At 39.4% G+C, this 14,539-nt stretch overlaps 1 protein-coding gene across 2 annotated transcripts; it reads left to right on the forward strand.

Moving 5' to 3' along the window:
- Positions 1-1,833: 1,833 nt before the first annotated feature.
- Positions 1,834-14,413, forward strand: CAPN10 (calpain 10). 2 transcript variants are annotated; one of them, XM_068692088.1, is made up of 14 exons: positions 1,834-2,106; positions 2,185-2,389; positions 3,718-3,849; positions 4,072-4,268; positions 5,453-5,670; positions 6,217-6,358; positions 8,090-8,256; positions 8,818-9,101; positions 9,587-9,789; positions 11,823-11,875; positions 11,993-12,078; positions 12,424-12,623; positions 12,921-12,966; positions 13,526-14,413. In XM_068692088.1, the coding sequence occupies exons 2-14, from the start codon at positions 2,246-2,248 to the stop codon at positions 13,553-13,555; spliced, it is 1,902 nt and encodes a 633-aa protein (XP_068548189.1). In that variant the 5' UTR covers positions 1,834-2,106; positions 2,185-2,245; the 3' UTR covers positions 13,556-14,413. The 2 variants fall into 2 exon arrangements, with proteins under 2 accessions (XP_068548189.1, XP_068548188.1); XM_068692087.1 differs by having other exon boundaries at positions 11,823-12,078.
- Positions 14,414-14,539: the final 126 nt, after the last annotated feature.

Genomic DNA, 14,539 nt, shown 5'->3' on the forward strand with positions numbered 1-14,539 from the left:
GCAACGGGACTTGGCCTGTTGGTGTCTGCTTTCCTCCAGGAAATATAAAGCACCTGCATAAAGTGCCCTGAGAAACAGGTTGACAAAAAGGCAAGCGTCATTTTGTCTTAAAATATTCTAGCTCTTACTATCTAAATAGACCCGTGTTTTCTGTTTTAAGGAATAATATAATCCATCAGGATTGCCAAGAGGCAACGGAGAAAATTACTGCTTTTCTTCCAAAGGGCTTAGGGTCAATAAAAGAAAACATTGCCAGCTGCATAATGGATGAATTTGCCTGTTGCCAACTTTGCAGTCAAGGCAAAGAAAGCATGTCAGATGTGTTTAGGGAGATAGAGATAACTTTCATCTCTTCCTTTCTTCTAATAGCACCGTATATACAGATGCATGTTTAACCACCTCACTGTTCCAGGTAAGGCCTACTGTATTTACACTGTTATAGGAAGCAGTATGAACTTTGAGCTCTAATCTGTCCTTTGATGACATGTATGCAGTTCTGATCTATGATCACTGTTGCCTAAAAAAAAAGCAGCGAGGGTGAAATCACATGGATGAGAGCCTCACTGTTCTCAGACAGAGAGGCTTTTTCTTCCCTTTCCCTCCAGCAGCAGAGACCTCTCCGGTGTCAGCTCAGTTGCAGACCATGCAGCTGCAGCTCTCTTGCATGAGCCAGACAACAGGGGCCCTTATTCTTACTGACGACAGTGTTCCCTTTGCTCCCACAAGGGTCAAAACTCAAATGTGGAAAGTCTTGCTTGTTGATTAAATTTGCAGTGGGGAAGCCTTGTGTCTGTACAGTGGGCACGCACAAGCAGCAGAGAATTTCTGGGTTAGCCAGTCACCAGACAGCAGTTGGATCATCTGCTAGTGCCCTGGGCCTTTTTCTGTTCCCTGAAGGCTGAGGTTTGTGAGGAAGATTTCAGTGTTCATTTTGGATAGAAACAAATCTGTTGTTCTCTCTCAAACAACTTTTGTGCCCATGGATCAGCTGCTGTAACCACTAGCCTGACACTCATACCAGGGTGTATGTGATAAACCAGGGTATATGTGATAAACAATTTCTTTGGTAAACATCTTGTCCTCGTGCTGACTCAGCAGCCTGCTTAAGTCACACTTTATCTTCTTGGGTAACACAAAGGTTTAAGACTGTAAGTGAAGTCTCCAAGTGGCCTGCTTCAGTGTGTCTGTGACAGTAGTGGTTTAGTAATGGATGGCCTGTAAGGAATGTCCTATTTCTGTTTCCTTGCCATGGGACTTTCTGTAGAATATGGATTTATATATTTAGGTATAAATATAGGTATACTAGACCATAGGTATATGACAAAGGTATATATACTATATATATATATAGTATACCTATACTATATAAATATAGGTATACTAGAGATATACTTTCTATAGGAGGTATAGCTTTTTGTTTTGTTTTAATGTATTTTTCCCAAATCTTTTATTAGGCAGCAGTGAGTGATTTTCACTCTATCAAAGTGTGAGAATTGCTGTCTTTCCCTGTCAGCTTTGGCTTGCGGGCCACCGCTTTGTGATAAACTATCTGCAACATGATCTGGACGCCACTTTGTGGAGATGAACGCCATCTCCAGCCGCCACCCCCACACAAGCACCATCTCCTTTTATTCTCCTCAGCGCCTAAGAGACGCCGGAGGGATCCTTCAGCTCCCCTCCCACCCCATCTGTGCCCCCAAATTTTCGCCAAGCGTTGCGGGCACCGAGCCTCCCCCCAGCGCCTGCCGGGCCCGGGGCCCGCTGGGCCTTGTAGTTTCCCCTCTCCTCAGGCGGCGGCGGCGGCGGATTGGCGGCGGCGGCACCACGCGGCCGCTCTCTCAGTGGCCGCCCTCCCGAGCCGCTACCTCGGGGCCGGCCGAGGCGCAGGGTGACAGGCGTTGCCCCGGGAACGGCCCGGGGCGGCCATGGCGGCGGGGCGGGCCCCGCGCTGAGGGGAGCCTGAGGGGGTGCGTGCGGAGGGGCCGTTTTTTTGGGGAGGCCGCCTTCCGACACCCTCCTCGTCATCCTCATCTTCATCGGCAGAGCGGGGAGCTTCGAGGGTGGCGTCTGACAGGAGCCGGCGATGGCGTGGCGCGGGGTGAAATTGTGAGAGGCTTTCTGTCGCCACACGGCTTTCCTCCTCCTTTCTCCGTTAAATCTAAGCAACGTTCCTTTGCTTTTCAGGGCGTTTGGGGATATAAAGTGTTGGAAATAGCCGGCCCAGCTGCTTTGGATCGTGTTGAAAATGCTGGGAGAGAAAAAGCAGTTAACGGTGAAAAGAGATCTGTACGCAGACCCCACGTTTCCAGCCAGCGACGCCTCTATATTTTTTAATTATTGCACCCCGCTTGCCCAGTTCAGAGGCGAGATATCTTGGTTGAGACCTCAGGTGAGTTTGAAGGTTTAAAAGCCTGCGGTTTTGTGCAACTGGACTTTAAGGTAGTAAATATCAGCTAGCAATGAACAACAGCTTCTCTGTGTCTTTATTGATTAGAAGCATAGAATGGGTAAAAACAAAGTGTGTGAGTATTAACAATACACGTCTTATTGTTTTTAAGTCAGGGTTCATGTTTGTAGTTTTGGTTTAAATCATGGTGTAGAACTTCGGAATTCCACAATGCCCGTAGAAATTCAGATATTTCATTGCAATTACATTTCATCATACAAATAATGGGCATATCAAATTAAAAACAACACTGCATCGTTCCCTTTTTTTCTAATAAATTGTATAACTTTTGAAAAATAACAGCATTTTAGAGTGTTTCTAAATGATGTTGATTCCTTTGCTATTGTTGAAGAAAATTTGTGCTTTGATAACAAGAAAGAGTTTCTTTTTTAGCAGCTATAGTTTGTATTATTGCTTTAAAACTTCCATCTAGCTTTTAGGGCCAGACATATGAGAACTAAAAAATTAGAATGCGTTTCTGCAGTACGTTCAATGAAAGTGAAATATTTATGATATTGCTTTCTATATGGGGGGGGGAATAAGGCTATAAAAACGTAACGGAGTGAAGAAGTACGTTGTCTTTAGTTTTATTGCTTTTCTGCCCTACATCTGGGGGTGATTGTGGAACAGTAGTGGAGCTATTGGTTATCAGATGGAATTAACACGCAAAAGCTTTGCCAGAGTCCAGTGTGCAGCTGGATTTTGTACCTTACGCCTTGATTGGTACTGAGGACTGATGAGTTAACTTCCGTTTCTTGCAGCGCTTGCAGATGCTCGCTTTCAGATCAGGTTAAATTGTTCAAGACCTTGCATTTGAAGTAATTGCTTTCACTACCAACTAATCTATTTTTATCTGCCCTAGAAAATCTTTTCCTATTATATGGGTTTGGAGATTCTTGTAATTTGGGATGTCCACTGTGATGTGAGTAGCATCGCTTCTATCACAGTTGATCATATATCTTGCAAGGAGCTGATGAATTAAGTTGTTTTTCACTTATTGACCTCTCTGCTGAGGTTGCACTTGATGGTGGCATTTGCGCACTAAAATCTATGCGGAAACTAGGTTTACCTCATATGAAGTTCCTGTGAAAAGCCACAAGGCAGCAATTTTGTTGTTGCTTGCTTTGGCTGAGTCTGAAGACAAAATGTTTTAAGAGGTAAAAGCCCCCTTATTTTGTGAGATGTCTTGAAGCCCTCCTGGTCCCTGCATTACAGACTTCCTTAGACTGTTAGGCATCCTTCAACTTTAACTCCCCTTCTTTTACTTTCAGGACATCTGTTCTACTCCTCGGTTATTTTCAAACAATCTGCAGGATGTGCAAGTGAAACAAGGAATCCTGGGAGATTGTTGGTTCCTGTGTGCCTGTGTAGCTTTGCAGAAGAGTAAATACCTACTGAATAAGGTATAGAATTTATGTGTCAGATTTTTTTTTTTACCTGATTTATATTTATATATTGTTTTTGAATCCCAATCCATATGAATATCGATTTTGTTATGCCTAGTTGTACTGTTTTTGTTGTGACTTTTTTTTTTTAATTAAATGTCTGGTATTCAGCATAGGTTTAATTTGTTTCATTAAAAAAATACTAATTATTTGTCTCAATTTTGGCTTTTTTGCCTCTAGGTAATCCCTCCAGGTCAGCCCAGCTGGACAGATGAGTCATATCGAGGCTGTTTCACTTGTCGAGTTTGGCAATTTGGACACTGGGTAGAAGTAACGATTGATGATCGTTTGCCTTGCCTTGGTGGTAAACTCTGCTTTTCCCAGTGTCAGACAGAAGATTTGTTTTGGCTTCCGCTACTGGAAAAAGCTTATGCAAAGTAGGTGAACACTGTTATTGAGGGAAGTAAAAGGAGGTAGAATACTTGTATATCTTACCTTCTGTTTACTCAGACATCTGACTGTTTTGGGCATAGATCTGCATATTATTCAATATAAAGTAGCCAGCTTTTCTATACTGGGTTGTACAGAAGTCTCTTCCTAAACCTGTAAGGTGTGTTCTTGGTTACATGTGGGATACAATAGTCTTAGGGAGAGAATTAGGGTGAAAAGAAAGAGCTGAAATGAATATCAATTTTTGGATTCAAATGATGTTTGTTAAGCCACTATCCACTGCTCACCTAATTTATTAAAGGGAATTCTTTTGATAGTATGGCAGTTTGAGGGCTCACTGAAAAGCAGGCAGCCTGTAAATATCTTCGTGGAAAGCAACATTACATCAGTTTAAGCTAGTTGAGGTCATGACTGTGTGTTCCACTGCTGCTTTTGCTTTATTTGACAGTTTATTACTGAGTAGAAACAAAAAGATTGTTAACGCGGTTGAAAATGTGGCTGGTTTATAAAACATCTTTCAAAATGATATCAAATCTATTCAAACCAAACCAGAATTTGGAGACAAAGTGCACTACCTAGAAGAAAGATTGTGTGGCTGCCAGCAGAGGGCAGAAAAAGACTTTAAGTATAAAGTAGTTTCTTCTGTAGATGTGTTGAGTAGAAGGTGTGAACTAGCTAGGACATGCTAAAGCTTCTCAGTACTGTAGGCCTGAAAGGTTATGCTCTGTTTTGTGTTGATCTGCCTAGGTAGTTTTTTTCTAATTTGGTTTGCTGTTTTGTATCAGGTAGGATAGTCTCTTGATTTATTTAAACTGTTGAAGGAAACACTGTGCAGAGTGAACAAAACTAACAGAAGGAAGAAGAGAGTACTTATGCAGAAAGCATTGTGAAAGATGATGTGCAAATAAGGTAAAAATTACTAGGCTAGAACAGTTCCTTTATAGGAAAGAATGAGTTAATAAAATTCTCATCAGACAATGAAATATCTGATGGCTTATGTATTCTTTAGGTGAAGTATTCTGAAAATAATGCAGTTTGTGCATTCTCTTGCTTACTTGGGGATTAGGCAGGGTACAGTCATGATTGTGATGTAGGGGAAGATTGAAAGGACAAAAGAACCTTTTTTTCTTTAGTTGTGCTTGTAGAAACTTTTTATTCTATTTTTCTATAGAGTTCATGGATCTTATGAACAGTTATGGGCAGGACAGGTGGCAGATGCTTTGGTTGATCTGACTGGAGGCATTGCTGAAAGATGGACCCTGAAAGACCCTGGAAGAAATGTAGAGAAAGAGAAGACTGGTATGGTTTTGAAGAAAGAACTGTTTAGGAGATTAATGAATCTAAAGGAACAGTGTGTAATAAGCTGCGCAGTCCTCAATTCCAGACAAGGTAACAGTAAAATTCTAGATGTTTAAAGGAAACTTTTCAATTTAACGCTGTTCAGTGCACAAGGCAGACAGCAATTGCATACTGCTGATTCTAGTACCATGCATGTTCTGTTGTGTAATTTTATGTAACCTTGGATGAGTAAAGATTTAAGGATATTGTTAAGTTCAGAATGGAGGGTTTTGGGGGAAGTGCTTTTTATGTTAGGTGTGTGGGAAGGTATTATGATTCACTCTCAAAACAGACAAAAAAAAATCACCCAAATCCCAACCCAAAAAAAAATTAATGAATTTCACCACCAAGAATTGGTAGATGTTTGAGATCAACTACTGAGTTAAAATGCTTTAAAATTTATGTTTATTTTATTTCTATATAGTTACAAATAACACTATTTTTAATGCTGTTTTTATACTGATCCAATAAACAATTCCCTTTTAGCTCAAAATTGCTTTCTTTCACAGGATGGTTTAAAGTCTGTCTTTGTAAAATATGAAGTGAGTTCTTTTGTATATTTTCTAATCCTACATTATTATATTTTTTTCTCTTCAGGTGCAAGTGAACTAGGAGAATTTCATGCCTTTATTGTGATAGACATGTTGAATCTTTCTGAAGTGTCAGGCAAGGAAATTGTCCTGCTACGAATACGAAATCCTTGGGGGAGGCGGTGCTGGAAAGGTCCCTGGTGTGAGGGGTAAGTAGGTTTATTTTCATTTGGAAAATGATTTGTGAAAGTTCTGAAGCTCAAGGCTGAATGTTGCTAATAGATTAAAGTGAAGCAGAGAGGCTTTATTTGGTATGCAATTGTTTTGAGAGTTCACTGAGTTTCACTAAGGCTATTCACATTGATCTAATAATTCTGGTAATCTAAAGTTTTAATGTCATTTTTTTGTTTAACAAAGCATTGTGTCTTTACGTACAGATACGCTTAAGCTGTTTGTCTGCTGTCTCCAATTTTTGTGGTGCCTTTGTTTTCTGTGCAGTTGGTCAAAGGACCTTTGCTTAAAAGAGGTTTGTGGCTTCTTATAAGTTGTCACTCAGCTTTACTCAGCTGTTCTTATTTGTATTGTCTCAGTTGCAGGAAACAAAAAACTTTTGTTTAAAACACAATACAGCAGAAGGATGTGTATGCTTTTTGCTTGTGTGCTCTCTTTCTGTTTCTGCAGGTTAATATGAGGAGAAGAAACTGGAATTGATGCAGAGTGTATATATAAAGAAAAGATCTATTTTTAAAGGAGATACAGAATTTTGTTTATCAGTTCAAATGGCAGATAGCTTGCACATAACAAGAATGAAAGGGCAGAGACCCTCTTAGCTTATTTTGAAAAGTGTTAGGATATTTAGACTGTAAAAAAGAACACACAATTCTGGACCCAAGGAGCTTTCAGCAATAAATTAGAGTAAAATATGATTGTGCTAATAAGCAGTTTAGAAAGAGAGTGGAGGTTGTTTGTGTGTGTGTCCCAAGTTAGAAAGATATCTCAGTGATGCCTCCATCCCTGCTGCCACTCATAAGGCTGAAATTCTTTACTCAGAGGGTGGTGAGGTCCTGGCACAGGTTGATCAGAAAAGTTTTAATTGCCCCATCCCTGGAAGTGCTCAAGGCCAGGCTGGAAGGGGCTTTGGGCAACCTGGGCTGGTGGGAGGTGTCCCTGCCCATGGCAGGGGTTTGGAACTGGGTGATATTTAAGGTTCCTTCCAACACAAACCATTCTGTGATTCTAAAGTGATTATCCTTTAACAGTTTTTACTTTGGGTAGAGTTTTGGATATATTCTTAGTCTCTTGCAGTAGTTTCTTTGTCGAACAGTGACTTGCCATATAGCTGAGAAGATAGCATTTCTTTGAATGGCCTTAGAGTCCTGTTTTTTTTTTTTTTTTTTTTTTTTCCTAAGTGCTGAATCCATAGGTATTCTAACAGAAATGTTGCAAATACTGGCTTTTAATGGGCCCTAAATAAAGTTTAGGGCTTAGCCAGCAGATTCTCATAGGGACAACTTGGTGCTTTATACAAACAGTGGTTTTTGATGTTTGCTGTGCAGCACTGAAGTTCTTTTAGAGCCATCACTGTGCAGCTTGGCTTACTTTCCTCACTGGTTTTAACAACCATTAAAATCATTATTTTGGCTCTTGCTGTTTGGACACTGTGCTGTGGCTATTGAAAGCAAAGTAGCTATTTCAGCTGTAAGTATGCTACTGTACCTTATCTAGTGTTAGTTTGTTTCTAAGTTTTCTTTGCATGTTTTGATTCATACTTTCCATTGTCCATCTCACTGCCTAGCAAAGTGTACACAGGAAACATTCTATGCAGGAATCTGAAAACAAAATGAAACCTTTTTTGTCCTACACAAGTTTGCTGCATGGGGCAGAAGATTGTTATGGAACTCAGTTGGGTGAAGAACTGAATCTTAGCTTTTGTCTTACAGTGGTCAAGGGTGGAGCCAACTAGATCCGGTAGTTGCCTCAGAACTGCTCTCACAGATCCAAGAGGGAGAATTCTGGGTCGATGAAGAGGAATTTTTCAGAGAATTTGATGAGATTACCATGGGCTTTCCGATCAACGAGGAAGGACAACTTCAGAGCCTTTATACAGGTGTGATATGAAAAAACAACTTTCTTGTACAAATAATGTTACGTCAATGGGAAAGCATCATTTGAACTGCAAATGGCTGCAACTAGACCATTATTTCTTTTTCTCAGTCTTTCCTACTTATACACCTGTAGACCTTTTCTGTCTCTACTGCTGGGAAGAATAGAGGGATAAAAGGAAACTAAAGATCCTTAGAAGGGTCTTTGATATTCCTCAGAAATCTAGTTACTTGCTGGCTCGTACAGAGATTAGCGTTCTTGTTTGAAGTTTAGACAGCTCCTATTCTGGAGAGTCTTTAGATTTTTTAGTGAGATAGAAACTTCAGATTTCTAAAGCCAATTCCTTGTTACTTGTAAAGCTCATGTCATCTCATTCTGCCGTTACCAGACATGACATACATTTTTGTGCCTCTCAAAATCTTGTTTATACATGTCTACTGGGAAGAAGTATCAGGGCTGCCACAGCATGTTCTCTTGGGCTAGGGAATCTCTGCTTTGCCATGTGTTTGTTGTATAAAATTAAATAACCTCTGGTGTCTGCACCATGTTTTTCTTATTTTGTTAGAGAAAGTGCTGTGTCACTCTCAGAATCTTTTTGGATCCTGGGTGAGAGGCCAGTCTGCAGGTGGCTGCCGTAACAACAGCAGCTTCCCTACCAACCCTAAGTTCTGGCTGAGAGTCTGTGAGAAGAGTGAGGTGTGCATTGCTCTGCTGCAGAAACACAGGAAATACAGTGCTGACTGGGCTGGAAGAATTCAAAATCTAACTCACTTAGTAGAGAAAAATCTGTCTTTGACTGAAGGCATGCAGGTGAAGAATTATCAGGCTGTGGGATTGCATGTCTGGAAGGTAATTTGGAAGTGACGTTTTTCTTTTTGCAAAAAAGTTTCAAAACATTACTGAAACATCTGACTAAAACCATTCATTTTTTGCAGCAGTGATAGGATTCAACAGTTCACGTATTTTACACCTTGTATTTATGTTAGAATGATCCCAATTTACGTCACAAAGCAGATGCTCTGTGTACAGCCTAGGAGTGAACTAGTACTTGGTTCTCATCTTTGAGTGCCAAGATCCAGAACTTTTGAGCCTATTCCAAACTAGTGCATGATATTTCAAGCCGATTATTTGATGATAGTACCTAAATGTATTCCTCCTAAATATTAACACTTTCTATTCCTCTTTGATGTTCAGCTTGTCTGCTGATATTCTCTTCCTTGTTTAATTTTGTAAACATATGCATGTTTAAAAATGGTTTAAAGAATATTTGATCACTGCTATTAAAAACTGCTCATTTTCCTAAAACGCCATGCATTATTATGCATCTGTTTTAGGTGGAGAAGAAACGATTTAACCTTCCAAAGACCCTCTCTGCTCCTCCAGTTGTAGGTACCATCTGCCATTCGTATGATAGAGAAGTGCATGTATGCTGTGACCTTTCACCTGGGTATTATCTTGTTGTTCCCAGTACTTTTCTAAAAGATGCAGTAGGGCATTTCTTGCTTCGTGTATTTTCAACAGGACGAATCTCTCTCAGGTAGGTGTAAAAGGAAACAGAAACATTCTTAAAGTTGTGGGCATGCACAAACGCATGAAGTATAGGGTTATGTGCCAATGTTCAAAATGTTTCTGAAGAGCTTTGCAGAGCATCAAATAATAGGGTTGTTTTCTCTTTGAATTTATGTAAGTAGTATTCTGTCTCCTTGTTTTTTTGGATGAAGCAGCTGTTACCTCTTCTTTAAAATATCACAGTCAGCTGAGTAGCATCCTGACTCTAAATTGTATCCCAGTGTTCTGAGAGAGTGCATATTTCATAAAAGAGCTGAGCAGGTTTCTGCAGAACAGATCTCTCCTATGTGGAAATTATTTCTTAGCATTGGGAAAAATGAAGGTGTACCAGAGAAGTTAAAAGCAGCTGTTACTATAGTCAGTGATGGGAAAGAAGAGCCGTATATTATCGTATACTGAAGAAAGTCTTGGCACATGTTCTAACAGATTGCCTGTCATGCAGTGTTGTGAGCAATACAGTTTCAAATGCAAATAGAGTGTCAGCAGTGGACTCAGATGACATAGTACCTGTAGCTCATCTTTGCAGAACAGGTGTGAAAAACAGCACTGACATAAATGCTGTCTTCTTTAGTTGAATGAAGGATTGGATTTTGAATTAAAGCATTCAATGCTGACAATATGGCAGAGTATTTTAATGGTGAAAGCCTTAAAACATTACCAACGTTTTGATCAAGTGCTTAGAAGGATCACTGTGTATCATGTCATATTTGATCTTCATAACTTGTGATGGAAAAACAGACTTTTATAATGTACTTGAAGTAGTCTTTTTCCCCCAATATAACAATGCTTGCTGATCATACACAGGATATCAGCAGTATCAGTCCAATAGCTTCTGATCACTTTTAGTATTTTAACTATAGCAGACTACAGAGATATCTCAACACTTTTAAGTCAGTTATTTATGAGCAATTCTGGGTTAATGACCATACGGCTGAAATAAATGCTAAAGAAGACATGATGATGAGTAGTTGTGTGGAGTCAACAAAGTTGTATCTTCTTCCAATAAATCTGAAAAAAAAAAAGGGGTTGCCTAACAGCTTGTGCCTCGTGTATATGGAGGCAAATTATACTGTTGGCAATGTGTTTAAAAGCTGTTCAGACTTTCTGGTATTCTGATAGTATGCTAACAGCTCATATGTCCTTGGACAGAAGCTGGCAAATTGCAGTATAAAGTCAGAGCATGGATTAATCATTTACTCTGCAGAATTTGTAGGCAAGGTGGCATCAAGTTTTAGACTGAATAAAGGTCTGCAAAATGATGAGGCTAATTTTGCTGTATGGTTGCAAGATGTGGATGTTTATTGGAAGTATATTTGGTTTCTGGACATAGCATCTGTGGAACACTTGACTGGATATTTTATCCCATCATCTGTTGCTGTTAAGTATAACACTTCTGCCTCTGAAACAGAGGTGTCAGCCTGGATACGTGTCTAGAATGGACAGTCATAGAATATCAGAACAGCTGTTACATTAAGTGGATGGAAAAGTGGAAGTGAGGACAGATGGTATGTTTGAAGTTAGATTGTGATATGATTTCAAATGCTGTGGAGCTGATGTTGATACTAGTTTGTTCAAATGGCTGTGAGAAGTGGTGCTGAGCTATGATTGAAATGTGTTAATGTTACAGCGATAAAGTCAGCAGGTAGAATGGAATTCTCTGAATGAAGGCATAGTGGATCTAGGAAAAAACAATCCACAGTGTATGTTTTGAACGTACTGAGAGGTGCTTGTGGTACTCAAGGCAACACTATCAGCTGTATTGCTTTCAACTATACCTTACAAAACAGCATTGATAAAAGTGGGTAAACCATGATACATCATGAATATATAAAAATCTATCTGGTTTTGATGCATGGTTTTTATATGCTGTATTCTTCTGGATGTCACTGTGTTCATGTAAGTTTATGTAATGCTAGTCTGCTTTTGTGAGCTGGTTTTCTAAATCTGTGAAATCATACGGATCTTTGTGCATTTAGTTTTGTTCTCTCTTATGTTTGATAGTGAGGTAAAACCACCACCACCAGATGCTGCCCTCTCTGAAGAACTCCCAGCAGGTGAATGGGAAACAGTGCAGCTGCAGGGATGCTGGAAAAATGGGCAAAGTGCTGGAGGTAGCAGGAACTTCCCCTCCTTCCATATCAATCCCTGCTTTCCCCTCTCCATTCCTGCAGGACCAGGAAAAAGCAGTGTGAAAGTTACTCTCCGTCAGCACTGCCAAGATAGCAAGTGTCGTCCAATAGGTTTCCATATTTTCCAGGTAAGACTTCTTCTGATCAGCTTGCTCATTTGCCAGGTGTGAAGGTAAGCCTGTCAGTTATTTCAGTGCTCCTTGCCTTGGCAAGGGACGTTACTTTTAGGAGAAGTTCAAGCTGATCCTGTGTAAAGGATCAAATTTCCTAGGATTGATTTATCTGTACTTAATACTGCCATCTGGATTTTCTGAAGGCCTTCCCATCCTTCTCTTCTACAGCTCTGTACATAAGAATGAGCATTTGAAGTGTAGTAGATACATAGAATATACCTTACTGTGCTGTACCTGGCATTTACAACTGTAAAGACTGAAATATTTGAGAAGATAGGCATGTTTTCTTTCTTTTTGCAGGTGCCTAACAGCAGTTGGAAACCAAATACTTCCTCTTTTCTACACTTGGAGCCACTGGTTAGCTGTGTACCTCATTGCTATTCACAGGAAGTAAGCCAGCTTTGCAGGCTTCCTGCAGGAAGTTATGTAATTATACCATCCACATACTTGCCCAATACAGAAGGCAATTTTACAGTGGTCATAGCAACCAAAATAGACAGGTAAAAATATGTTGCTTTGTGTATTTTAATTTTTAAAGCTTTTTAAGAAATGGGGATGTTTTTTGACAAGCTGCATTGAGTTGGAAGCCTTATTCCATGTAGTTGCTCCTGGTGTGAGTAATAGCAGATCTGAATGAGAGTCTATAAATTCTGTAAGATTGTGTTAATATTCCGTACGGGTGAGAATGTGGAACAACACCTAGCATAACAATGTTCTCTTTTCAAAGTGTGATAAAGTGATTTGCAAGATCCCCTAGCGCTTTGCACAGAAGTAAGTGTGGTTTTCATTTTCAACAGGAAACGCATTCACAGCCGAGAGACACTTGGACAAGTATTACAAGAGGTAAGTGATACACTTCTTAATTTCAGTTGTCCTAAAGATGACACAGAGGCATCATCAATGCTTATGTATTAGCTAATATTTGAGAGTTATGCAAAGGGTACTGTGTGACATCAAGGGAACAAACAGGTTAGGTTTGTCAGGACTTCAAAATTTGGTGAATTTGGAAATGGTAGTTGTAGTTTGCGTATCTGTGACAGAAATTAATGTCTGAATCTAATGTTCAAGGGCATAGTGCTCAGTGCTTTCAGAGTTTTAACCTCTGAAGGATCTAGGCAGTCTGCCTTACTGAGAAGTTGGGCTGTCGATTTCTAAGGTGCATCAGAGTAGAGCTGGATGTCAGTGTATTTTTCTAGAAGTTTGTGCAATTTGTGATTACTGAAGTTATGGAATTAACAAGCTTTTTAGTTTCTTTAAGACATTTCACAGGCTAAACTAGCTTTTACTCTTGGTTTCTAAATCTTTCTTTTCTCTATTTTACTTATATTCCTTACAAATTTCTTCTTTTTCTTGACAAAGTTAGCTGACGTAGCTATTTTTTGCCTTGTTCACTTTCTTATAGGTTTCATTTACAACTGTGATGAAAAAGTAATCTGGAATTCTCATGCTGTCATTTTGAGAAACCTTGGAAAGCTGAGGAATGCTTCACTTATTGCTGGTTTTGAATGGGATAAAAAGAAGATACTCATTGCCCCACTGTTTTTCCAATGGTACTAACTGTCAGGCCAACAACGACGTCCTTGTAAAAATACCTCCTTAATCATGTACACTCTAAACATGTTCTTCCCATGTGTTTTAGAACCAGCATTGTACAGTGAATCTTCATAATGTACCTCAGTTCTTCACAGATACAGGTGGAGAATATGTGCATGTTTTAACCCAAGCTGCAGTTTTAGAAGAAAACCAGGAATCATGGGTGCAAAATGGAATAATATTTGGTGGAAAAAAAAAAATCAAGCTTACAGAAGGAGACCAAACTTAAGGAGACCAAAGGGTAAACATGAAGGAAAGAAACTGGAGTCTTTATTCAGGTAGGACATACCTCAAGAACCATCAAAATACACTGGAGTAGAGAAAGTTCCTACACTGCCAGTCATGCTGCCGAGCACTTTATTGCGGGCCCTTTGCTGCACCGTGCAAATTGTGGGGTGAAAAGAATTTTTTGGGTGAGTTTTTCTTTAATGAACACCACAAACAAAAGAGATAAGACTTGAAAACTTTTGTTTATGGACTACCATGTCAGACTGTTTTTGTAAATCTGTCAGAATGTATTTTATGCAAGATCTGCCCTTACTGTAAGAAATACGAAGTTTAAGAGACTTTTCTTAATTTCTGTTAGAAAGTATTTCTTATTCAAGGAAGATTTTTTAGATGTTATATTTTCCTCAATAAAAATGGAGTAATGTTAAAAAGTTTTAAAATGTCTTTTATTAAAAAGGTGAAAACTGTCGATGTCATGTCTTTTTGTTCTACAATTTTCACGAAATGGAAGATGATAATTGGAAATACTAGGAGAATAAGGCTTTCCTTTAGTTTTATGGCTGAGAAATAAGTAACTTTCTGCTTGTGCTTTCAA

The sequence above is a fragment of the Anas acuta genome, chromosome 9 (genome assembly GCF_963932015.1).
Source record: "Anas acuta chromosome 9, bAnaAcu1.1, whole genome shotgun sequence".
NCBI lineage: Eukaryota > Metazoa > Chordata > Aves > Anseriformes > Anatidae > Anas > Anas acuta.

Bases quoted from the DNA above. Each gene is read 5' to 3' on its own strand.
- CAPN10 (XM_068692087.1), top strand. From the start codon at position 2,246: ATGCTGGGAGAGAAAAAGCAGTTAACGGTGAAAAGAGATCTGTACGCA. The intron at 8,257-8,817 runs GTGTGATATGAA...TTATTTTGTTAG, and splicing joins ACTTCAGAGCCTTTATACAG to AGAAAGTGCTGTGTCACTCT. The intron at 9,790-11,822 runs GTAGGTGTAAAA...TATGTTTGATAG, and splicing joins ACAGGACGAATCTCTCTCAG to TGAGGTAAAACCACCACCAC.